Source organism: Thamnophis elegans, chromosome 7 (genome assembly GCF_009769535.1).
Source record: "Thamnophis elegans isolate rThaEle1 chromosome 7, rThaEle1.pri, whole genome shotgun sequence".
Classification (NCBI taxonomy): domain Eukaryota; kingdom Metazoa; phylum Chordata; class Lepidosauria; order Squamata; family Colubridae; genus Thamnophis; species Thamnophis elegans.
In genome coordinates this window covers 1980510-2006394 of record NC_045547.1, presented here as the reverse complement: position 1 = coordinate 2006394, position 25885 = coordinate 1980510, and the positions used below count along the sequence as shown (strand labels likewise).

At 38.7% G+C, this 25885-nt stretch overlaps 1 protein-coding gene across 1 annotated transcript; it reads left to right on the top strand.

Annotated features, from left to right (window-relative positions):
- The first annotated feature begins 2557 nt into the window (after window positions 1-2557).
- Window positions 2558-14862, top strand: LOC116511204 (ankyrin repeat domain-containing protein 7-like). The gene is made up of 8 exons (XM_032221072.1): window positions 2558-2658; window positions 4247-4361; window positions 4576-4749; window positions 5667-5773; window positions 12138-12252; window positions 12467-12640; window positions 13557-13663; window positions 14814-14862. The coding sequence occupies exons 1-8, from the start codon at window positions 2558-2560 to the stop codon at window positions 14860-14862; spliced, it is 942 nt and encodes a 313-aa protein (XP_032076963.1).
- The last annotated feature ends 11023 nt before the right edge of the window (window positions 14863-25885 follow it).

The window sequence follows — 25885 nt, the reverse complement described above, 5'->3', positions numbered from 1 at the left end:
TAAAGACAATCCCTTTGTGTTTGTGTGTGTATCTCTCAGGGAATTTAATTTAAATGTTGAAAAGCCCTTAAAAGCAGCAAGGCAGCCATTTAAGTTGAAGCATGTAGTTCTCTTGAAAAACCCACACAAACCCTTTAGTAAATTTTATCAAAGCAACCCCCCCCCCCTTTTCATCTTTGAGAAGTTTTGCAAAAGTTTGTGCTTCAGGAAAGTATTAGAAGCCTGTGTTGCTATTTTGTTCTGCTTTAACGGCGCCTTTATCTCATGCCCTTTTCTCATCGAAGTTTCTCAATTGAAGCAGAACTGAACCATCCCCTTTCTCATAAATTAAATAGGTGGACTGCATCTGAGCAAAGAACTCTTTCGATGTAGTTAACTTCCAGAACTTTTGTTGGAAGAAATGTCCTTCTGGGTTCAGCTCCAAGTGGGGAAGGAGACACCGGAGACACGGAGGCTGCTTGGAAAGAGGGTTTATTGTTGGACGGGACCACATGGCTTGAGCCCTGTGCAGAAAAGGGGATCACATGCTTCAATGTTGGTGGAGAAGAAGAGAAGGGCCGAGGGAGGGGCTTGCTAGGCTTTTTATACCCTGTTCAGTCCCACCTCTCTGTTTCCTGTTCCTGTGTAAGAAATGTATTCTGACTGGTTGTCAGACTCCCATGGTGCCATGCAGGGGGCTACTCTCTAGGCTGTGATGAGTTCTCAGATGCCTTGTGGTCAGTTGAGTATATTATCATGCCTTTCTGTAGCTGCTGGTGAGGTCTTTATTATGTAAAGTGGGCTAGCTTGGCCATCTTAATGGCCCATTAGCTGGGGATGGGCAGAAAGCTATAGGCAACTATTCTGTCTTTTAAAACATGTTTCTTTTCACATCCAGAGAAATATTCTGCCTTTTCAATATTTCCTAGGATATTTCATTTTTCTGGGAGAGGGCTGGATGATAACTTCCCACACTTTAATGTAAATTGCTTTCAAATTCTGCTTTTAATTATTCTGCAACTTCTTTCCCCGTGGAGTGGCATTTGCAGGATTAACTGAAAAACAGCGTTATTGTAAAAATGCTAAGCTTTTTCTGGTCCAAAGAAATCTAAATTCTTCAGAAAACTCAGGTAGAAAAAAAACGCCATAAACCAGCTTTGAACTGACTTTGGTTTACCCGGCTTAAGCACACAAGATAATGTGGCATGCAGAAAAGACGAGACTTAGTTGAATTGAGAAGCCTAAACTTGGTTGAATTTTAAAAAAGAAGATATAGAAACCCAGCATGAGATTTAGAAAAAAACACACATCAGAACCAGATCCAAAGTTCCCCCCGAAGCTTTTTGCTTTCAACTGGTTGAGTTGTTTCCTTGTGAAGGGGCTAAAGCTCAGGAGGTTTCTGTTTCTGTTTTTTAAGAAAAGGAGGAAGGAGAAAATATAGATATATATATATATATATTAAAAATGTGGGGAAAAGGGGAACACGGACCTGGGCCCCAGTGGGCAGGGGAGGGGGCTTTCTCTCTCTCTCTCTCTCTCTCTCTCTCTCTCTTTTCTTTTCTTTTTTTAAAGTAAAGTGTTTTGAGGTTGTGTGTTCACTGAGGCTGGGATGGCATCACCACGAGGAGCTGTGGCTAAATCCCAGCATCAACCTCGCACCCAACCGGCCTGTCCCTCAGCAATAAAGTTTACTTGCTTTTAAAAAATCAGCATTGTGGTGTTTTTTGGGGGTGGGGGTAAAGCCCTCCTTCAATTCCCTCCCCCCCCCCAGGCTCTTTTTCCAATCGTTAGGGGTGGGTTGGTATTTAGCCCTGATGTTGTTCCCTAGTTGGGTCATGAAACGTCTGCAAGAAAATCACCAAGCTCAGAGAGAGCATCAAGGACCCCACAATCCTCCTCCTCCTCCTCTCTGCAAACCCCCTTCCTTTCCAGCACTGATGTTGTTCCCTAGTTGGGTCATGAAACGTCTGCAAGAAAATCACCAAGCTCAGAGAGAGCATCAAGGATCCTCTCTGCAAACCCCCCTCCCTTCCAGCACTGATGATGTTCCCTGTAGAGAGACTTTCTACTCCAACCTAGTCCGATGTTTTTTGGAAATGGTTGCTCTTTGCTTCTTACTAAGGCTGAGAGAGTTAATGACTAGTCCAAAACCACCCAGATAGATGGAGGAACTAGAACTCAATCTCTCAGCTTCTAGCCTGATGCCTTTAACCACTACATCTAAGGAGTCCTTTATTTTGTACTATTTACTCCCATTGGATACTGTCACAATTCTACCAAAAAGCAAGGACATCTTCTTGTTTGCAGAGGGATAATGGGCAGTTTGTGTCTGTTACCCAAATTGATGGAAAAGAAGAAAAAGTTCCTCCTCCTTTTTTTAACAATAGGAAGGGGTAGTTAGAGAGACTTTCTACTCCAAGCTAGTTCTCAATGTCCAGGTTTTATGTGTCCCAAAAAATTTAGTCAGTTTTAATATTTTGTCCAAGGCATCAAAAAGTATTCAAAGAAGAGAGTTGATGACCAGTCTATTAGATATGAGGCATTGTTTTGATTCCTTTTGACTGCAAGGGAAACATGCATGGAGATGTATCCAGGAGTCTGGATCCTGATGGGCAAAATGTTCAGAGAAAAACGGTTAAACCTCCTCAATCAGATCATCCCGAGTCGTGGGATTGTCATGTTGAACCCCCTTTTTTTATTCCAAACAGAAAAGACTTGGAAGTCTTGAAACTGCCTCTTTGTTTTGGAAAATAGTCAAAGGTTGCTGAGTTGAAGCAGTTCACCATGGAGGAAAGTGCTAGAATGTTTTATCCGTTTCAGAAAGAATGGAAGCAAAAAAGGGATTTGACCATACTATGTTCTATGGACAGAATTTAATAAATAGATGCACTAACGAGTAAATTTCTTAAAAGCATGGCAATATACAGGTGAAACTCGAAAAATTAGAATATGGTGCAAAAGTTCCCTTTATTTCAGTAATGCAACTTAAAAGGTGAAACTAATATATGAGATAAGACTCATTACATGCAAAGCAAGATAGTTCAAGCCGTGATTTGTCATCATTGTGATGATTATGGCTTACAGCTCATGAAAACCCCAAATCCACCATCTCAGAAGATTAGGATATTACATGCAATCAATAAAACAATTACATGCAATCAATAAAAGAAGGTTTGTACATAGAACAATTGTTATAAATGTTTGTGAGGGGAAGAGGCAGGAGCCCTGGGATCAGAGGCTCAGGAGGTTCATTAGCAGATGACAAGAGATTCAGAAATCCGTTACAACTGTCACCAACTGTCATTAGAACCTCCAATCACAGCCTGTGCCGTGTCCAGCCAATCAGGGCACAGCACAGGCTGTTGCTGGGTATACAATACTCCTTCCCCCCCAGTTCTTTGCAACAACCAACTATTTGTGTGTTATCCATTTGCCTTTTTGTGTTGTCCAGTTGCGTGCTATTTGTTTGCATTTTTTAAAATCTGTTTATTGATTGCATTTACAATTTATTTGTATTGTTCAATTGCATTTACAATTTATTTGTTGTGTTGTTTATTTATTGCATTTACAATTTATTTGTATTGTTCAATTGCATTTACAATTTATTTGTTATGTATTTGTTGTGTTGTTTATTTATTGCATTTACAATTTATTTGTATTGTTCAATTGCATTTACAATTTATTTGTTGTGTTGTTTATTTATTGCATTTACAATTTATATCAATTGCATTTACAATTTATTTGTTGTGTTGTTTATTTATTGCATTTACAATTTATTTGTATTGTTCTTCCAGTGTGTGCCTCTCCATTCTTCCCCCCTACTCTGGGTCCTTGGTTTCCAAATGAGATGCAAAAGTTGCTCTCATCAGAAAAGAGGACTTTGGACCACTGAGCAACAGACCAGGTCTGTTTTTCTTTAAATGTCATCAGTTGTTAATTTCAATTGAATGGTATCAAAAGATTTGCATTTGAAATCAAGCAAATAATATTCACTTCTGCTGTATTTTAGGCTTTATTCTTTCTTGCAAAGTATAATTTATTTTTTCAGCTAGGAAGAACAAATTAACTGCAATTTATATATGGTAGAGATTTACCAGAGTATATTGAGTACATGGGGATATTCCAGTTCATCATATGCTGTACACTAGTTTTGAAATACAGTTCAAAGATGCAAAATCAAAATGTTCTTAAGAAAAAGAAAGGTGTACTCTACTGTTAGTTAGTTACTGACTGACCATGGTTTCTTTTATAATATCATTTCTTTTAGAACGCCTTTGCATTCTGCCTGTGCTAATGGATATACAGATATTGTTACTTTCTTGGTGGACAACAAATGCCAACTAGATAGCTGTGATGAAGAGAAGAGATCTCCATTAATGGAGGTATGCATTTAAAATAGTGCAAATTCACTAGTAATATAAAGCCAAATTTCTATCATTTCTGTTTTAATCAAAACTATCAGTATAATAAATTGTTAGTCTTGCTTATAATCAAAAGGGACCAAGGAAAACCTGTAGCTTTATTTTGTTTAAATTATAGACAGTATTGCCTAGATTTATGAATTGTTGTAGACCTAACATCTTCTTAAATATTTAGGCGGTGGAATGTCAGCAAGAATTCTGTGCAATTTATCTGCTTGAACATGGAGCAGATCCTAATCTGAAGGACATAGACAATAACACTGCCCTCCACTTTGCTGCCGCTTATTCTAGTGTATCTCTAGCAAAATATCTGCTTCAAAAGAAAGCTGACATTGAAGGAAAAAATAAGGTAAAATCCCAGTAGTTTACTTAATATATTAAGTAGTTTTTGATTTTGTATAAGCTAATACATATTCTGGTTTTTTTTAAAAAATTAACATCATTTACAGAAAAAAATACTGCATTATTTACTGAGAGACTAATGTGTAATAATAAGTATCTATTGCATAATAAAGTGTAACTTGAGATTCCTCATTTCTTATTTTGCTTGAACAAGTTGACTAATTTGTCATTTACCTTTAAATAAGCTTCTGCTAGCTTTCACATAGGGTTTCTTTTGGGCATACTTAATCATAATCTCAGGGTCAAATGTCACATGAACTACCCCTTCCTATTGTTAAAAAAAAGTAGGAGGAACTTTTTCTTCTTTTCCATCAATTTGGGTAACAGACACAAACTGCCCATTATCCCTCTGCAAACAAGATGTCCTTGCTTTTTTGTAGAATTGTGACAGTATCCAATGGGAGTAAATAGTACAAAATAAAGGACTCGTTAAATGTAGTGGTTAAAGGCATCAGGCTAGAAGCTGAGAGATTGAGTTCTAGTTCCTCCATCTATCTGGGTGGTTTTGGACTAGTCATTAACTCTCTCAGCCTTAGTAAGAAGCAAATAGCAACCATTTCCAAAAAACATCGCCCAGAAAACTGCGTGCAGCTCTACTTTTTCCAATAGAATATTTGCATATAATAGTCAAATCTGTAATATTGCACAAATGTTTGAAATTATCTGAAACTTTAAAGCCAAGTACCAGTAGAAATACAGAAAATATTATTTCACATACGTTTAACTCACACTGAAACCCATCTAGAAGCAGTCTGAAAGAAATAAAACTTCTTTATCTTTTTTGTCTGCCTTGGGTACAGAACATTGCATTTGTTAAATGTGAAACAGAAGCTATGCATATATGTATTCCTTTTTTTATTACAGGATGCTTGCACACCGTTAATTGTTGCTGTGGCTGAAAATAATCAAGAAATGGTAGAGTTTCTTCTTCAACGAAACGCATCTGTGTATGCCACAGATAAATTGGGAAGGTACAGTTTGGGTCATGTAGTTAATACCCTTCCAGGATTTTAGGATTGTTTTTAAGTATTCATGCCCCTGAATATAACGGATAGTTAGTCAGCTGGAATAATATTTTCTCAATATAAAAATTATTTGTCAATGGCTTGGTGCTATTGTTAACATTACCCTGAAGTCTTATATGAAATTTTTGTTTCCAGTTGTATTATAAACTGCCTTTGGGATCAAAAGAGCCGAGGTGGCGCAGTGGTTAAATGCAGCACTGCAGGCTACTGCTAGATCAGCAGTTCAGCGGTTCAAATCCCACCGGCTCAGGGTTGACTCAGCCTTCCATCCTTCCGAGGTGGGTAAAATGAGGACCCAGATTGTTGGGGGCAATATGCTGACTCTCTGTAAACCGCTTAGAGAGGCCTGAAAGGCCTATGAAGCGGTATATAAGTCTAACTGCTATTTCTATAAAATAAAAGATAAAACCTTGAAAATAAAGAAAAAATATAGGTTTCTTAAAATAGTTTACATTTAAAGAAAATACTGATGTTTCTGTTCAATGCCATTTTCAATTTGTTTTCAGTATTTTTTAAAAAAAGCTCATGGGTAGCGTTTATACTTAAGCTTATTTATTTATTTTTGTTATAAACAAAACTAGACCTTTGGGGTCTACTTAAATATCAACCTTCTCCCCTATGATCCCCATCCAAAGTACCTTGAGTAACATTGAATTGGATTCTCTCCTATCCGATAAACCTAGAGAATATGATAGCAAAAATCAATAGTAGGAACAACATACTGCAGAAACTATGGGGAACAAAGTGGGGAGCTTCAACCGTCACCCTCAATCTAGCAGCACTAGAGTTGGTTTACTCTAGAGCAGAATACTGGGCCCCTGTATGTCTGAGTCCCCTTTGGGGAAAAGGGCGGCATATAAATGCAATCAATTCAATCCAATTCTTAACAGCTGACATACTAATAAGATAGATGCCAGATTCAACGACACCAGTGGTGGGTTGCAGGCGGTATGCCCTGGTACGGGTGTACTGGAGATACCATTCCGGTATGGTGCTCTTTAAAACATACACTTGGCCATAAATATGGAGGTTCAAACAGGCCAGCTATAATAAATGTATTCAGTAAAACTTTTAATGGCTTCAAACTGTTTTTAGGCCTATGCTGCATTTCCCTTCCCATAACTTAGAAGCAGGGTTGCCTTAAAAACACCCTCATTTAACTGTGTTCAAAATAAACCCAGATATCAAAAACTTAAATCAGTTTTGAACTACTCTGTTTAGTTCAAAATATACAGTATAACAAATAGAAAGTTAATGTTGGGCTAGACTTCATTTAATTTTAAAAGAAACCCAGAATCTTGGTTTAAAATCCCAGCAGTAGCATCCGTACTTGAAAAGGCTGCCCCCCCTCCCACACATTTAAAGTTTAATTTTTAAGCATTTAGTTCTTGTTGGAAGAAAAGTCCTTCTGGTTTTAGTTCCAAGTGGGGAAAATGACCCGGCCCAAAAGTTGCTTGAAAGATTTTTTTAATGGACATCTATCATTGTGTGGAAAACATGAGTAAGGAGTATTAAGTAGGTTTGCTGCTCTATATAATATAAAGGTGGTGTAAAAACCTAAGAAATGTCATACTTCAACTCAAAGGCTTATTCCCTTTTGTTAACATAGGTAGTGTCCCACTTTGTATCAACGCAAAGCCTGCCAGAATTGTTTGAAAAAGCCTCTCCTTTTCTGCCCACGTTTTCATTGAATGAATTTAAAAAGGAAGAAATGAAGGGGGGGGGGGATGGAATTAGTATGTCTGTAGGAACCAAACAAGGAAACTAAGGAGGGTATTTTGGCAAAAGGAACCCGAGGCAATAGAAACTGGCCTAGGGAATTAAAGACAATCCCTTTGTGTTTGTGTGTGTATCTCTCAGGGAATTTAATTTAAATGTTGAAAAGCCCTTAAAAGCAGCAAGGCAGCCATTTAAGTTGAAGCATGTAGTTCTCTTGAAAAACCCACACAAACCCTTTAGTAAATTTTATCAAAGCAAACCCCCCCCCCCTTTTCATCTTTGAGAAGTTTTGCAAAAGTTTGTGCTTCAGGAAAGTATTAGAAGCCTGTGTTGCTATTTTGTTCTGCTTTAACGGCGCCTTTATCTCATGCCCTTTTCTCATCGAAGTTTCTCAATTGAAGCAGAACTGAACCATCCCCTTTCTCATAAATTAAATAGGTGGACTGCATCTGAGCAAAGAACTCTTTCGATGTAGTTAACTTCCAGAACTTTTGTTGGAAGAAAATGTCCTTCTGGGTTCAGCTCCAAGTGGGGAAGGAGACACCGGAGACACGGAGGCTGCTTGGAAAGAGGGTTTATTGTTGGACGGGACCACATGGCTTGAGCCCTGTGCAGAAAAGGGGATCACATGCTTCAATGTTGGTGGAGAAGAAGAGAAGGGCCGAGGGAGGGGCTTGCTAGGCTTTTTATACCCTGTTCAGTCCCACCTCTCTGTTTCCTGTTCCTGTGTAAGAAATGTATTCTGACTGGTTGTCAGACTCCCATGGTGCCATGCAGGGGGCTACTCTCTAGGCTGTGATGAGTTCTCAGATGCCTTGTGGTCAGTTGAGTATATTATCATGCCTTTCTGTAGCTGCTGGTGAGGTCTTTATTATGTAAAGTGGGCTAGCTTGGCCATCTTAATGGCCCATTAGCTGGGGATGGGCAGAAAGCTATAGGCAACTATTCTGTCTTTTAAAACATGTTTCTTTTCACATCCAGAGAAATATTCTGCCTTTTCAATATTTCCTAGGATATTTCATTTTTCTGGGAGAGGGCTGGATGATAACTTCCCACACTTTAATGTAAATTGCTTTGAAATTCTGCTTTTAATTATTCTGCAACTTCTTTCCCCGTGGAGTGGCATTTGCAGGATTAACTGAAAAACAGCGTTATTGTAAAAATGCTAAGCTTTTTCTGGTCCAAAGAAATCTAAATTCTTCAGAAAACTCAGGTAGAAAAAAAACGCCATAAACCAGCTTTGAACTGACTTTGGTTTACCCGGCTTAAGCACACAAGATAATGTGGCATGCAGAAAAGACGAGACTTAGTTGAATTGAGAAGCCTAAACTTGGTTGAATTTTAAAAAAGAAGATATAGAAACCCAGCATGAGATTTAGAAAAAAACACACATCAGAACCAGATCCAAAGTTCCCCCCGAAGCTTTTTGCTTTCAACTGGTTGAGTTGTTTCCCTGTGAAGGGGCTAAAGCTCAGGAGGTTTCTGTTTCTGTTTTTTAAGAAAAGGAGGAAGGAGAAAATATAGATATATATATATTAAAAATGTGGGGAAAAGGGGAACACGGATCTGGGCCCCAGTGGGCAGGGGAGGGGGCTTTCTCTCTCTCTCTCTCTCGCTTTTTTCTTTTCTTTTCTTTAAAGTAAAGTGTTGTGAGGTTGTGTGTTCACTGAGGCTGGGATGGCATCACCACGAGGAGCTGTGGCTAAATCCCAGCATCAACCTCGCACCCAACCGGCCTGTCCCTCAGCAATAAAGTTTACTTGCTTTTAAAAAATCAGCATTGTGGTGTTTTTTGGGGGTGGGGGGTAAAGCCCTCCTTCAATTCCCTCCCCCCCCAGGCTCTTTTTCCAATCGTTAGGGGTGGGTTGGTATTTAGCCCTGATGTTGTTCCCTAGTTGGGTCATGAAACGTCTGCAAGAAAATCACCAAGCTCAGAGAGAGCATCAAGGACCCCACAATCCTCCTCCTCCTCCTCTCTGCAAACCCCCTTCCTTTCCAGCACTGATGATGTTCCCTAGTTGGGTCATGAAATGTCTGCAAGAAAATCACCAAGCTCAGAGAGAGCATCAAGGACCCCACAATCCTCCTCCTCCTCCTCTCTGCAAACCCCCTTCCTTTCCAGCACTGATGTTGTTCCCTAGTTGGGTCATGAAACGTCTGCAAGAAAATCACCAAGCTCAGAGAGAGCATCAAGGACCCCACAATCCTCCTCCTCCTCCTCTCTGCAAACCCCCTTCCTTTCCAGCACTGATGTTGTTCCCTAGTTGGGTCATGAAACGTCTGCAAGAAAATCACCAAGCTCAGAGCGAGCATCAAGGATCCTCTCTGCAAACCCCCTTCCCTTCCAGCACTGATGATGTTCCCTGTAGAGAGACTTTCTACTCCAACCTAGTCCGATGTTTTTTGGAAATGGTTGCTATTTGCTTCTTTCTAAGGCTGAGAGAGTTAATGACTAGTCCAAAATCACCCAGATAGATGGAGGAACTAGAACTCAATCTCTCAGCTTCTAGCCTGATGCCTTTAACCACTACATCTAAGGAGTCCTTTATTTTGTACTATTTACTCCCATTGGATACTGTCACAATTCTACAAAAAAGCAAGTACATCTTGTTTGCAGAGGGATAATGGGCAGTTTGTGTCTGTTACCCAAATTGATGGAAAAGAAGAAAAAGTCCCTCCTCCTTTTTTTTAACAATAGGAAGGGGTAGTTAGAGAGACTTTCTACTCCAACCTAGTCCCCAATGTCCAGGTTTTACGTGTCCCCAAAAATTTAGTCAGTTTTAATATTTTGTCCAAGGCATCAAAAAGTATTCAAAGAAGAGAGTTGATGACCAGTCTATTAGATATGAGGCATTGTTTTGATTCCTTTTGACTGCAAGGGAAACATGCATGGAGATGTATCCAGGAGTCTGGATCCTGATAGGCAAAATGTTCAGAGAAAAACGGTTAAACCTCCTCAATCAGATCATCCCGAGTCGTGGGATTGTCATGTTGAAGCCCCTTTTTTTTTATTCCAAACAGAAAAGACTTGGAAGTCTTGAAACTGCCTCTTTGTTTTGGAAAATAGTCAAAGGTTGCTGAGTTGAAGCAGTTCACCATGGAGGAAAGTGCGAGAATGTTTTATCCGTTTCAGAAAGAATGGAAGCAAAAAAGGGATTTGACCATACTATGTTCTATGGACAGAATTTAATAAATAGATGCACTAACGAGTAAATTTCTTAAAAGCATGGCAATATACAGGTGAAACTCGAAAAATTAGAATATGGTGCAAAAGTTCCCTTTATTTCAGTAATGCAACTTAAAAGGTGAAACTAATATATGAGATAAGACTCATTACATGCAAAGCAAGATAGTTCAAGCCGTGATTTGTCATCATTGTGATGATTATGGCTTACAGCTCATGAAAACCCCAAATCCACCATCTCAGAAGATTAGGATATTACATGCAATCAATAAAACAATTACATGCAATCAATAAAAGAAGGTTTGTACATAGAACAATTGTTATAAATGTTTGTGGGGGGAAGAGGCAGGAGCCATGGGATCAGAGGCTCAGGAGGTTTTTATTAGCAGATGACAAGATTCAGAAATCCGTTACAACTGTCACCAACTGTCATTAGAACCTCCAATCACAGCCTGTGCCGTGTCCAGCCAATCAGGGCACAGCACAGGCTGTTGCTGGGTATACAATACTCCTTCCCCCCCCCCAGTTCTTTGCAACAACCAGCTATTTGGGTGTTATCCATTTGCCTTTTTGTGTTGTCCAGTTGCGTGTTATTTGTTTGCATTTTTAAAAATCTGTTTATTGATTGCATTTACAATTTATTTGTATTGTTCAATTGCATTTACAATTTATTTGTTGTGTTGTTTATTTATTGCATTTACAATTTATTTGTATTGTTCAATTGCATTTACAATTTATTTGTTGTGTTGTTTATTTATTGCATTTACAATTTATTTGTATTGTTCAATTGCATTTACAATTTATTTGTTATGTATTTGTTGTGTTGTTTATTTATTGCATTTACAATTTATTTGTATTGTTCAATTGCATTTACAATTTATTTGTTGTGTTGTTTATTTATTGCATTTACAATTTATTTGTATTGTTCTTCCAGTGTGTGCCTCTCCATTCTTCCCCCCTACTCTGGGTCCTTGGTTTCCAAATGAGATGCAAAAGTTGCTCTCATCAGAAAAGAGGACTTTGGACCACTGAGCAACAGACCAGGTCTGTTTTTCTTTAAATGTCATCAGTTGTTAATTTCAATTGAATGGTATCAAAAGATTTGCATTTGAAATCAAGCAAATAATATTCACTTCTGCTGTATTTTAGGCTTTATTCTTTCTTGCAAAGTATAATTTATTTTTTCAGCTAGGAAGAACAAATTAACTGCAATTTATATATGGTAGAGATTTACCAGAGTATATTGAGTACATGGGGATATTCCAGTTCATCATATGCTGTACACTAGTTTTGAAATACAGTTCAAAGATGCAAAATCAAAATGTTCTTAAGAAAAAGAAAGGTGTACTCTACTGTTAGTTACTTACTGACTGACCATGGTTTCTTTTATAATATCATTTCTTTTAGAACGCCTTTGCATTCTGCCTGTGCTAATGGATATACAGATATTGTTACTTTCTTGGTGGACAACAAATGCCAACTAGATAGCTGTGATGAAGAGAAGAGATCTCCATTAATGGAGGTATGCATTTAAAATAGTGCAAATTCACTAGTAATATAAAGCCAAATTTCTATCATTTCTGTTTTAATCAAAACTATCAGTATAATAAATTGTTAGTCTTGCTTATAATCAAAAGGGACGAAGGGAAATCTGTAGCTTTATTTTGTTTAAATTATAGACAGTATTGCCTAGATTTATGAATTGTTGTAGACCTAACATCTTCTTAAATATTTAGGCGGTGGAATGTCAGCAAGAATTCTGTGCAATTTATCTGCTTGAACATGGAGCAGATCCTAATCTGAAGGACATAGACAATAACACTGCCCTCCACTTTGCTGCCTCTTATTCTAATATATCTCTAGCAAAATATCTGCTTGAAAAGAAAGCTGACATTGAAGGAAAAAATAAGGTAAAATCCCAGTAGTTTACTTAATATATTAAGTAGTTTTTGATTTTGTATAAGCTAATACATATTCTGGTTTTTTTAAAAAAATTAACATCATTTACAGAAAAAAATACTGCATTATTTACTGAGAGACTAATGTGTAATAATAAGTATCTATTGCATAATAAAATGTAACTTGAGACTCTTCATTTCTTATTGTGCTTGAACAAGTTGACTAATTTGTCATTTACCTTTAAATAAGCTTCTGCTAGCTTTCACATAGGGTTTCTTTTGGGCATACTTAATCATAATCTCAGGGTCAAATGTCACATAAACTACCCCTTCCTATTGTTAAAAAAAGGAGGAGGAACTTTTTCTTCTTTTCCATCAATTTGGGTAACAGACACAAACTGCCCATTATCCCTCTGCAAACAAGATGTACTTGCTTTTTTGTAGAATTGTGACAGTATCCAATGGGAGTATATAGTACAAAATAAAGGACTCGTTAAATGTAGTGGTTAAAGGCATCAGGCTAGAAGCTGAGAGATTGAGTTCTAGTTCCTCCATCTATCTGGGTGGTTTTGGACTAGTCATTAACTCTCTCAGCCTTAGTAAGAAGCAAATAGCAACCATTTCCAAAAAACATCGCCAAGAAAACTGCGTGCAGCTCTACTTTTTCCAATAGAATATTTGCATATAATAGTCAAATCTGTAATATTGCACAAATGTTTGAAATTATCTGAAACTTTAAAGCCAAGTACCAGTAGAAATACAGAAAATATTATTTCACATACGTTTAACTCACACTGAAACCCATCTAGAAGCAGTCTGAAAGAAATAAAACTTCTTTATCTTTTTTGTCTGCCTTGGGTACAGAACATTGCATTTGTTAAATGTGAAACAGAAGCTATGCATATATGTATTCCTTTTTTTATTACAGGATGCTTGCACACCGTTAATTGTTGCTGTGGCTGAAAATAATCAAGAAATGGTAGAGTTTCTTCTTCAACGAAACGCATCTGTGCATGCCACAGATAAATTGGGAAGGTACAGTTTGGGTCATGTAGTTAATACCCTTCCAGGATTTTAGGATTGTTTTTAAGTATTCATGCCCCTGAATATAACGGATAGTTAGTCAGCTGGAATAATATTTTCTCAATATAAAAATTATTTGTCAATGGCTTGGTGCTATTGTTAACATTACCCTGAAGTCTTATATGAAATTTTTGTTTCCAGTTGTATTATAAACTGCCTTTGGGATCAAAAGAGCCGAGGTGGCGCAGTGGTTAAATGCAGCACTGCAGGCTACTGCTAGATCAGCAGTTCAGCGGTTCAAATCCCACCGGCTCAGGGTTGACTCAGCCTTCCATCCTTCCGAGGTGGGTGAAATGAGGACCCAGATTGTTGTTGGGGGCGATATGCTGACTCTGTAAACCGCTTAGAGAGGGCTGAAAGCCCTATGAAGCGATATATAAGTCTAACTGCTATTGCTATAAAATAAAAGATAAAACCTTGAAAATAAAGAAAAAATATAGGTTTCTTAAAATAGTTTACATTTAAAGAAAATACTGATGTTTCTGTTCAATGCCATTTTCAATTTGTTTTCAGTATTTTTTAAAAAAAGCTCATGGGTAGCGTTTATACTTAAGCTTATTTATTTATTTTTGTTATAAACAAAACTAGACCTTTGGGGTCTACTTAAATATCAACCTTCTCCCCTATGATCCCCATCCAGAGTACCTTGAGTAACATTGAATTGGATTCTCTCCTACCCGATAAACCTAGAGAATATGATAGCAAAAATCAATAGTAGGAACAACATACTGCAGAAACTATGTGGAACAAAGTGGGGAGCTTCAACCGTCACCCTCAATCTAGCAGCACTAGAGTTGGTTTACTCTAGAGCAGAATACTGGGCCCCTGTATGTCTGAGTCCCCTTTGGGGAAAAGGGCGGCATATAAATGCAATCAATTCAATCCAATTCTTAACAGCTGACATACTAATAAGTTAGATGCCAGATTCAACGACACCAGTGGTGGGTTGCAGGCGGTATGCCCTGGTACGGGTGTACTGGAGATACCATTCCGGTATGGTGCTCTTTAAAACATACACTTGGCCATAAATATGGAGGTTCAAACAGGCCAGCTATAATAAATGTATTCAGTAAAACTTTTAATGGCTTCAAACTGTTTTTAGGCCTATGCTGCATTTCCCTTCCCATAACTTAGAAGCAGGGTTGCCTTAAAAACACCCTCATTTAACTCTGTTCAAAATAAACCCAGATATCAAAAACTTAAATCAGTTTTGAACTACTTTGTTTAGTTCAAAATATACAGTATAACAAATAGAAAGTTAATGTTGGGCTAGACTTCATTTAATTTTAAAAGAAACCCAGAATCTTGGTTTAAAATCCCAGCAGTAGCATCCATACTTGAAAAGGCTGCCCCCCCTCCCACACATTTAAAGTTTAATTTTTAAGCATTTAGTTCTTGTTGGAAGAAAAGTCCTTCTGGTTTTAGTTCCAAGTGGGGAAAATGACCCGGCCCAAAAGTTGCTTGAAAGATTTTTTTAATGGACATCTATCATTGTGTGGAAAACATGAGTAAGGAGTATTAAGTAGGTTTGCTGCTCTATATAATATAAAGGTGGTGTAAAAACCTAAGAAATGTCATACTTCATCTCAAAGGCTTATTCCCTTTTGTTAACATAGGTAGTGTCCCACTTTGTATCAACGCAAAGCCTGCCATCACTGTAGAATTGTTTGAAAAAGCCTCTCCTTTTCTGCCCACGTTTTAATTGAATGAATTTAAAGAGGAAGAAATGAAGGGGGGGGGGGATGGAATTAGTATGTCTGTAGGAACCAAACAAGGAAACTAAGGAGGGTATTTTGGCAAAAGGAACCCGAGGCAATAGAAACTGGCCTAGGGAATTAAAGACAATCCCTTTGTGTTTGTGTGTGTATCTCTCAGGGAATTTAATTTAAATGTTGAAAAGCCCTTAAAAGCAGCAAGGCAGCCATTTAAGTTGAAGCATGTAGTTCTCTTGAAAAACCCACACAAACCCTTTAGTAAATTTTATCAAAGCAACCCCCCCCCCCCTTTTCATCTTTGAGAAGTTTTGCAAAAGTTTGTGCTTCAGGAAAGTATTAGAAGCCTGTGTTGCTATTTTGTTCTGCTTTAACGGCGCCTTTATCTCATGCCCTTTTCTCATCGAAGTTTCTCAATTGAAGCAGAACTGAACCATCCCCTTTCTCATACATTAAATAGGTGGGCTGCATCCCAGCAAAGAACTCTTTCGATGTAGTTAACTTCCAGAACTTTTGTTGGAAGAAAATGTCCTTCTGGGTTCAGCTCCAAGTGGGGGAAAAGACACCGGAGACACGGAGGCTGCTTGGAAAGAGGGTTTATTGTTGGACGGGACCACATGGCTTGAGCCCTGTGCAGAAAAGGGGATCACATGCTTCAATGTTGGTGGAGAAGAAGAGAAGGGGCTGAGGGAGGGGCTTGCTAGGCTTTTTATACCCTGTTCAGTCCCACCTCTCTGTTTCCTGTTCCTGTGCAAGAAATGTATTCTGACTGGTTGTCAGACTCCCATGGTGCCATGCAGGGGGCTACTCTCTAGGCTGTGATGAGTTCTCAGATGCCTTGTGGTCAGTTGAGTATATTATCATGCCTTTCTGTAGCTCCTGGTGAAGTCTTTATTATGTAAAGTGGGCTAGCTTGGCCATCTTAATGGCCCATTAGCTGGGGATGGGCAGAAAGCTATAGGCAACTATTCTGTCTTTTAAAACATGTTTCTTTTCACATCCAGAGAAATATTCTGCCTTTTCAATATTTCCTAGGATATTTCATTTTTCTGGGAGAGGGCTGGATGATAACTTCCCACACTTTAATGTAAATTGCTTTGAAATTCTGCTTTTAATTATTCTGCAACTTCTTTCCCCGTGGAGTGGCATTTGCAGGATTAACTGAAAAACAGCGTTATTGTAAAAATGCTAAGCTTTTTCTGGTCCAAAGAAATCTAAATTCTTCAGAAAACTCAGGTAGAAAAAAAACGCCATAAACCAGCTTTGAACTGACTTTGGTTTACCCGGCTTAAACACACAAGATAATGTGGCATGCAGAAAAGACGAGACTTAGTTGAATTGAGAAGCCTAAACTTGGTTGAATTTTAAAAAAGAAGATATAGAAACCCAGCATGAGATTTAGAAAAAAACACACATCAGAACCAGATCCAAAGTTCCCCCCGAAGCTTTTTGCTTTCAACTGGTTGAGTTGTTTCCCTGTGAAGGGGCTAAAGCTCAGGAGGTTTCTGTTTCTGTTTTTTAAGAAAAGGAGGAAGGAGAAAAATATATATATGTATATATATATATTAAAAATGTGGGGAAAAGGGGAACACGGACCTGGGCCCCAGTGGGCAGGGGAGGGGGCTTTCTCTCTCTCTCTCTCTTTTCTTTTCTTTTCTTTAAAGTAAAGTGTTTTGAGGTTGTGTGTTCACTGAGGCTGGGATGGCATCACCACGAGGAGCTGTGGCTAAATCCCAGCATCAACCTCGCACCCAACCGGCCTGTCCCTCAGCAATAAAGTTTACTTGCTTTTAAAAAATCAGCATTGTGGTGTTTTTTGGGGGTGGAGGGTAAAGCCCTCCTTCAATTCCCTCCCCCCCCCAGGCTCTTTTTCCAATCGTTAGGGGTGGGTTGGTATTTAGCCCTGATGTTGTTCCCTAGTTGGGTCATGAAATGTCTGCAAGAAAATCCCCAAGCCCCTTCCCTTCCAGCACTGATGATGTTCCCTGTAGAGAGACTTTCTACTCCAACCTAGTCCGATGTTTTTTGGAAATGGTTGCTCTTTGCTTCTTTACTAAGGCTGAGAGAGTTAATGACTAGTCCAAAACCACCCAGATAGATGGAGGAACTAGAACTCAATCTCTCAGCTTCTAGCCTGATGCCTTTAACCACTACATCTAATGAGTCCTTTATTTTGTACTGTTTACTCCCATTGGATACTGTCACAATTCTACCAAAAAGCAAGGACATCTTCTTGTTTGCAGAGGGATAATGGGCAGTTTGTGTCTGTTACCCAAATTGATGGAAAAGAAGAAAAAGTTCCTCCTCCTTTTTTTAACAATAGGAAGGGGTAGTTAGAGAGACTTTCTACTCCAAGCTAGTTCTCAATGTCCAGGTTTTATGTGTCCCAAAAAATTTAGTCAGTTTTAATATTTTGTCCAAGGCATCAAAAAGTATTCAAAGAAGAGAGTTGATGACCAGTATCTTAGATATGAGGCATTGTTTTGATTCCTTTTGACTGCAAGGGAAACATGCATGGAGATGTATCCAGGAGTCTGGATCCTGATGGGCAAAATGTTCAGAGAAAAACGGTTAAACCTCCTCAATCAGATCATCCCGAGTCGTGGGATTGTCATGTTGAAGCCCCTTTTTTTTTATTCCAAACAGAAAAGACTTGGAAGTCTTGAAACTGCCTCTTTGTTTTGGAAAATAGTCAAAGGTTGCTGAGTTGAAGCAGTTCACCATGGAGGAAAGTGCTAGAATGTTTTATCCGTTTCAGAAAGAATGGAAGCAAAAAAGGGATTTGACCATACTATGTTCTATGGACAGAATTTAATAAATAGATGCACTAACGAGTAAATTTCTTAAAAGCATGGCAATATACAGGTGAAACTCGAAAAATTAGAATATGGTGCAAAAGTTCCCTTTATTTCAGTAATGCAACTTAAAAGGTGAAACTAATATATGAGATAAGACTCATTACATGCAAAGCAAGATAGTTCAAGCCGTGATTTGTCATCATTGTGATGATTATGGCTTACAGCTCATGAAAACCCCAAATCCACCATCTCAGAAGATTAGGATATTACATGCAATCAATAAAACAATTACATGCAATCAATAAAAGAAGGTTTGTACATAGAACAATTGTTATAAATGTTTGAGGGGAAGAGGCAGGAGCCATGGGATCAGAGGCTCAGGAGGTTTTTATTAGCAGATGACAAGATTCAGAAATCCGTTACAACTGTCACCAACTGTCATTAGAACCTCCAATCACAGCCTGTGCCGTGTCCAGCCAATCAGGGCACACCACAGGCTGTTGCTGGGTATACAATACTCCTTCCCCCCCCCCCCCAGTTCTTTGCAACAACCAACTATTTGGGTGTTATCCATTTGCCTTTTTGTGTTGTCCAGTTGCGTGTTATTTGTTTGCATTTTTAAAAATCTGTTTATTGATTGCATTTACAATTTATTTGTATTGTTCAATTGCATTTACAATTTATTTGTTGTGTTGTTAAATGCAGCACTGCAGGCTACTGCTAGATCAGCAGTTCAGCGGTTCAAATCTCACCGGCTCAGGGTTGACTCAGCCTTCCATCCTTCCGAGGTGGGTAAAATGAGGACCCAGATTGTTGGGGGCAATATGCTGACTCTGTAAACCGCTTAGAGAGGGCTGAAAGGCCTATGAAGCGGTATATAAGTCTACTGCTATTGCTATTGCTATTGCTATTGCATTTACAATTTATATCAATTGCATTTATAATTTATTTGTTGTGTATTTGTTGTGTTGTTTATTTATTGCATTTACAATTTATTTGTATTGTTCAATTGCATTTACAATTTATTTGTTGTGTTGTTTATTTATTGCATTTACAATTTATTTGTATTGTTCTTCCAGTGTGTGCCTCTCCATTCTTCCCCCCTACTCTGGGTCCTTGGTTTCCAAATGAGATGCAAAAGTTGCTCTCATCAGAAAAGAGGACTTTGGACCACTGAGCAACAGACCAGGTCTGTTTTTCTTTAAATGTCATCAGTTGTTAATTTCAATTGAATGGTATCAAAAGATTTGTATTTGAAATCAAGCAAATAATATTCACTTCTGCTGTATTTTAGGCTTTATTCTTTCTCGCAAAGTATAATTTATTTTTTCAGCTAGGAAGAACTAATTAACTGCAATTTATATAATCGTAGAGCTTTACCAGAGTATATTGAGTACATGGGGATATTCCAGTTCATCATATGCTGTACACTAGTTTTGAAATACAATTAATTCAAAGATGCAAAATCAAAATGTTCTTAAGAAAAAGAAAGGTGTATTCTACTGTTAGTTACTGACTGACTGACTATGGTTTCTTTTATAATATCATTTCTTTTAGAACGCCTTTGCATTTTGCCTGTGCTAATGGATATACAGATATTGTTACTTTCTTGGTGGAGAACAAATGCCAACTAGATAGCTGTGATGAAGAGAAGAGATCTCCATTAATGGAGGCATGCATTTAAAATAGTGCAAATTTACTAGTAATATAAAGCCAAATTTCTATCATTTCTGTTTTAATCAAAACTATCAGTATAATAAATTGTTAGTCTTGCTTATAATCAAAAGGGACCAAGGAAAACCTGTAGCTTTATTTTGTTTATAAGAGCCAAGGTGGCGCAGTGGTTAAATGCAGCACTGCAGGCTACTGCTAGATCAGCAGGTCAGCGGTTCAAATCTCACCGGCTCAGGGTTGACTCAGCCTTCCATCCTTCCGAGGTGGGTAAAATGAGGACCCAGATTGTTGGGGGCAATATGCTGACTCTCTGTAAACCGCTTAGAGAGGGCTGAAAGCCCTATGAAGCGGTATATAAGTCTACTGCTATTACTGCTATTTAAATTATAGACAGTATTGCCTAGATTTATGAATTGTTGTAGACCTAACATCTTCTTAAATATTTAGGCGGTGGAATGTCAGCAAGAATTCTGTGCAATTTATCTGCTTGAACATGGAGCAGATCCTAATCTGAAGGACATAGACAATAACACTGCCCTCCACTTTGCTGCCTCTAATTCTAGTGTAATTCTAGCAAAATATCTGCTTCAAAAGCAAGCTGACATTGAAGCACAAAATAAGGTAAAATCCCAGTAGTTTACTTAATATATTAAGTAGTTTTTGATTTTGTAAAAGCTAATACATATTCTGATTTTTTTTTTAAATTAACATCATTTACAGAAAAAAATACTGCATTATTTACTGAGAGACTAATGTGTAATAATAAGTATCTATTGCATAATAAAGTGTAACTTGAGACTCCTCATTTCTTATTTTGCTTGAACAAGTTGACTAATTTGTCATTTACCTTTAAATAAGCTTCTGCTAGCTTTCACATAGGGTTTCTTTTGGGCATACTTAATCATAATCTCAGGGTCAAATGTCACATAAACTACCCCTTCCTATTGTTAAAAAAAAGTAGGAGGAACTTTTTCTTCTTTTCCATCAATTTGGGTAACAGACACAAACTGCCCATTATCCCTCTGCAAACAAGATGTACTTGCTTTTTTGTAGAATTGTGACAGTATCCAATGGGAGTAAATAGTACAAAATAAAGGACTCCTTAGATGTAGTGGTTAAAGGCATCAGGCTAGAAGCTGAGAGATTGAGTTCTAGTTCCTCCATCTATCTGGGTGGTTTTGGACTAGTCATTAACTCTCTCAGCCTTAGTAAGAAGCAAATAGCAACCATTTCCAAAAAACATCGCCCAGAAAACTGCGTGCAGCTCTACTTTTTCCAATATAATATTTGCATATAATAGTCAAATCTTTAATATTGCACAAATGTTTGAAATTATCTGAAACTTTAAAGCCAAGTACCAGTAGAAATACAGAAAATATTATTTCACATACGTTTAACTCACACTGAAACCCATCTAGAAGCAGTCTGAAAGAAATAAAACTTCTTTATCTTTTTTGTCTGCCTTGGGTACAGAACATTGCATTTGTTAAATGTGAAACAGAAGCTATGCATATATGTATTCCTTTTTTTATTACAGGATGGTTACACACCGTTAATTGTTGCTGTTGCTGAAAATAATCAAGAAATGGTAGAGTTTCTTCTTCAACAAAACGCATCTGTGCATGCCACAGATAACTTGGGAAGGTACAGTTTGGGTCATGTAGTTAATACCCTTCCAGGATTTTAGGATTGTTTTTAAGTATTCATGCCCCTGAATATAACGGATAGTTAGTCAGCTGGAATAATATTTTCTCAATATAAAAATTATTTATCAATGGCTTGGTGCTATTGTTAACATTACCCTGAAGTCTTATATGAAATTTTTGTTTCCAGTTGTATTATAAACTGCCTTTGGGATCAAAAGATAAAACCTTGAAAATAAAGAAAAAATATAGGTTTCTTAAAATAGTTTACATTTAAAGAAAATACTGATGTTTCTGTTCAATGCCATTTTCAATTTGTTTTCAGTATAAAAAAAAAAGCTCATGGGTAGCGTTTATACTTGTTTATTTTTTTTTTTGTTATAAACAAAACTAGACCTTTGGGGTCTACTTAAATAACAACCTTCTCCCCTATGATCCCCATCCAAAGTACCTTGAGTAACATTGAATTGGATTCTCTCCTATCCGATAAACCTAGAGAATATGATAGCAAAAATCAATAGTAGGAACAACATACTGCAGAAACTATGGGGAACAAAGTGGGGAGCTTCAACCGTCACCCTCAATCTAGCAGCACTAGAGTTGGTTTACTCTAGAGCAGAATACTGGGCCCCTGTATGGCTGAGTCCCCTTTGGGGAAAAGGGCGGCATATAAATGCAATAAATTCAATCCAATTCTTAACAGCTGACATACTAATAAGTTAGATGCCAGATTCAACAACACCAGTGGTGGGTTGCAGGCGGTATGCCCTGGTACGGGTGTACTGGAGCCTGCCCGGAGCACCAGATACCATTCCGGTATGGTGCTCTGGAGGGCCCGCTTGCCTGCCCAAGCTACTTACCTGTCTTTTAAGTCTTTGGTGCTGACGTGCATGGCAACGCTTTGCTGAGCAGCTGGAGCGTTGCGGGGGCGGTGATGCATGTGCACGCTGTGCGTGCACTGCGCATGTCCATGTGGATGTCGTAGGATCTGGAACCCACCCCTGAATGACACCGTGAGGATCATAAGTGGATGTTTTAAAACCACTCCAAATTTCTGGCTTCCTGTTCTGAGGAATATAACACTGCCAACTTTATGAAGGCAAGACGCATAAAGGAGAGAATACAGAAAAATTAAGAGCAACTCACTCCTACCACTGCATGCTGACCTTCCTCATTCATTAACCAGAAGATACAAATCCAGGAAGCCCCCCCACTGGCCAACATCTGCCCAACCACTTTAAATCAATTCCTAGTGGAAAGCCAAATGGATCATGGAATGTGCAGACATAGGAAGTCATCTAAATGACTCCACAAGAAAAGTGCCAGGCTTTGAAATATCATGACTACAATGGAAAATCCTGAACAGGATTCTTGATAGACAGAGTCTTGATAGATGCGCCTCACACGGCATCTATCAAGACTCTGTATAAATGGGACATATTATCCTCCACTCTGTGTGACTGCAGGGTCCCATGTCAGATAGTAAATTAGTCATAACTTAATGTAAGCTGAAAGCATATACTCATCCAGTATCTGATGATTCTTATTTTAATATGAATGACGCTGTGCTTCAATGGTTAGATGGCTTAGATATTGGTAACATTTAGATCTGTTTAACATTTATATTTTATTGTGTTTACTAATCTAGGTGAAATGTTCGTATATAGTTCATATATGAGATGCCATACGTTAAATAAATAATTGCAGCTTTGTTTAATGTGAAAGCTCCCCTGTCTTTTTGCAAGAGGGAATAATGCTGAGCAAATACTCAGGATGTTAAAGTATTAGTGAAGGTTTGATTATATGCAGTAATTGAGGGGGCATTTTTCTCTTTCAGAATTCCACTATTGATTTCTGCTTCTAATAAAAAACGTGACATAACTCATCTTCTCCTCCTTCATGGATCGAACGTTGCCCATAGAGATAAAAGTGGATGGTCAGCAAAAGATTATGCTCTGATTAGTGATGATTCTATGTAAGCCGAAACATTTGTCCTTTCATTGTCACATAACCAAGAAACAAAACTATCCTATATGAAAATAAAAAGCATAACATGGATTAAGATTAGATAACATATTAGCAGGCTGTTAAAGTAGCATGCAAACAACTAAGTTATTGCTTTTTATTTAATATTGTTCTGTGTTGAGATTAATTGTGCTTTATTAAAATGTGTCAATATTGAGTAAAATATTTTTTTCTTTTAGCATTAAGCAATATGTTGCTGATTTTTCCGGCTGCAATGATAGCGAAGAGAGCTTATTAAATGGAGAAAAAGTTATATTAAGCAGTCAAGAAAAAGGCAGAGATACTGGTATGACACTTGGTGCCCCTGCTAAAAATAAAGAAGGTAAAGTTTAATGTAGTACAAATGGCTGGTCACTTAGTACAATTCTGTCCTTTCCCAATGGAAGTAGATGTTACTGCTATTGTTTGTAAAAAAATGTTTATTTTGTGTTCTAGGTCTGCAGAATATTTCTAACACAGCACAGAGGTGACAAAGATGCTTCAATAAGAAGCAGGTTGAATTTATGCTTTCCCAAAACTAAATTTCATGGATGTTGCCACCACAGTGAAATTCTGGTGGCCTGTTATTTAAGCAACTGATTGGATAAGAGTTGCTGGTGTATGACATAGCAAAGCAAACAGATGCATTTCCTTAACTCCTGGAAGCTCATGTCCAAAGCAGTTTTGGAATTTTAAGTTAAAGCTTATGAACACCAAGGAAATCATTGAGCAAGCTATTTTCGTAGAAAACATTTTGAAAATAGTCAAATTTTAATGAAGGTTAGGTTTTGGCAGAATGGTGTAAAGTTAGCATAGTGTGTTGCACATTATAATCGAGTCACATGATACGTATGTGTATTGGAATAATGCTGAGCAAATACTCAGGATGTTAAAGTATTAGTGAAGGTTTGATTATATGCAGTAATTGAGGGGGCATTTTTCTCTTTCAGAATTCCACTATTGATTTCTTGTTCTAATAAAAAACGTGACATAACTCATCTTCTCCTCCTTTATGGATCGAATGTTGCCCATAGAGAGAAAAGTGGATGGTCAGCAAAAGATTATGCTCTAGAAGACCTCTGAGTGATTCTGCCGTTCTGTCCTTCCGCGCAGGCACCAACATGCTGATGGTGGGCGTCCATGGGCCCAAGACCCCCTGCGACGAGGTCTACGTCAAGCACATGGGAAACCGGGTGTACAGCGTCACCTACACCGTCAAAGAGAAGGGGGACTACATCCTCATCGTCAAGTGGGGGGACGAGGGTGTGCCCGGCAGCCCCTACCAAGTCAGCGTGCCCTAGGAGGGGGACGCAGCCCCCCCCCCCGCCCCCCCCTTGGCCCCACACCACCCTCCCCTGCCCAGAACTGGCATCTTCCACCTGCCCAGCAGTGACCAACGGGGGGAGCGAGGGAGAAAACGCAACTCTCGGACATTCGTCGGCCTCGTTGAGTTGGACTTTGGCCTTTTGGGGTTTCTCCAGGCGGATCGGGGACCGGGACTGTCCCTCAGCAATAAAGTTTACTTGCTTTTAAAAAAATCAGCATTGTGGTGTTTTTGGGGGGTGGGGGTGGGGTAAAGCCCTCCTTCAATTCCCTCCCCCCCCCCAGGCTCTTTTTCCACTCGTTAGGGGTGGGTTGGTATTTGGCCCTGATGATGTTCCCTAGTTGGGTCATGAAACGTCTGCAAGAAAATCACCAAGCTCAGAGAGAGCATCAAGGACCCCACAATCCTCCTCTCTGCAAACCCCCCTCCCATTCAGTACTGATGATGTGACCTAGTTGGGTCATGAAACGTCTGCAAGGAAACCACCAAGGTCAGAGACTATCAGCAAAGCTGGCTGGGGAATTCTGGGAGTTGAAGTCCACAAGTCTTAAAAGTTGCCGAGTTTTTTGGGGGGGGGCTGAGCTAAAAGCATGCTGGCTGAGGAATTCTGTGATCTGAAATCCACCCATTTTAATGCTGAAGGTGGAAGGGATCTTGGAGGTCATCTAGTCCAACTCCCTTGCTCAGGCTGGAAACCCTATACAATTTCAGACAAATGGCTGTCCAATCTCCTCCTCCTTTTTCTTCTCCTTCTCCCCGATTGTTCCAATGCTTGCAAGATAATCAACGTGGGGGGGGGGGGGGGGCATACGCGAAACCCGTATATCCACATCCACACATGTCTTCATTTCCTATCTCTATAATTCCGATAGCTTCGTAGGCTTCCACGACGCAAGGAATTGTTGCCCAACACCCCCCCCATCACTCTTCATTTCCTATCTCTATGCTTTCCGATGATTACATAGAAGACTTGCGCATGCGCCAAGGCAGGGACACGTCCCTTGGAACACTGCGCCTGC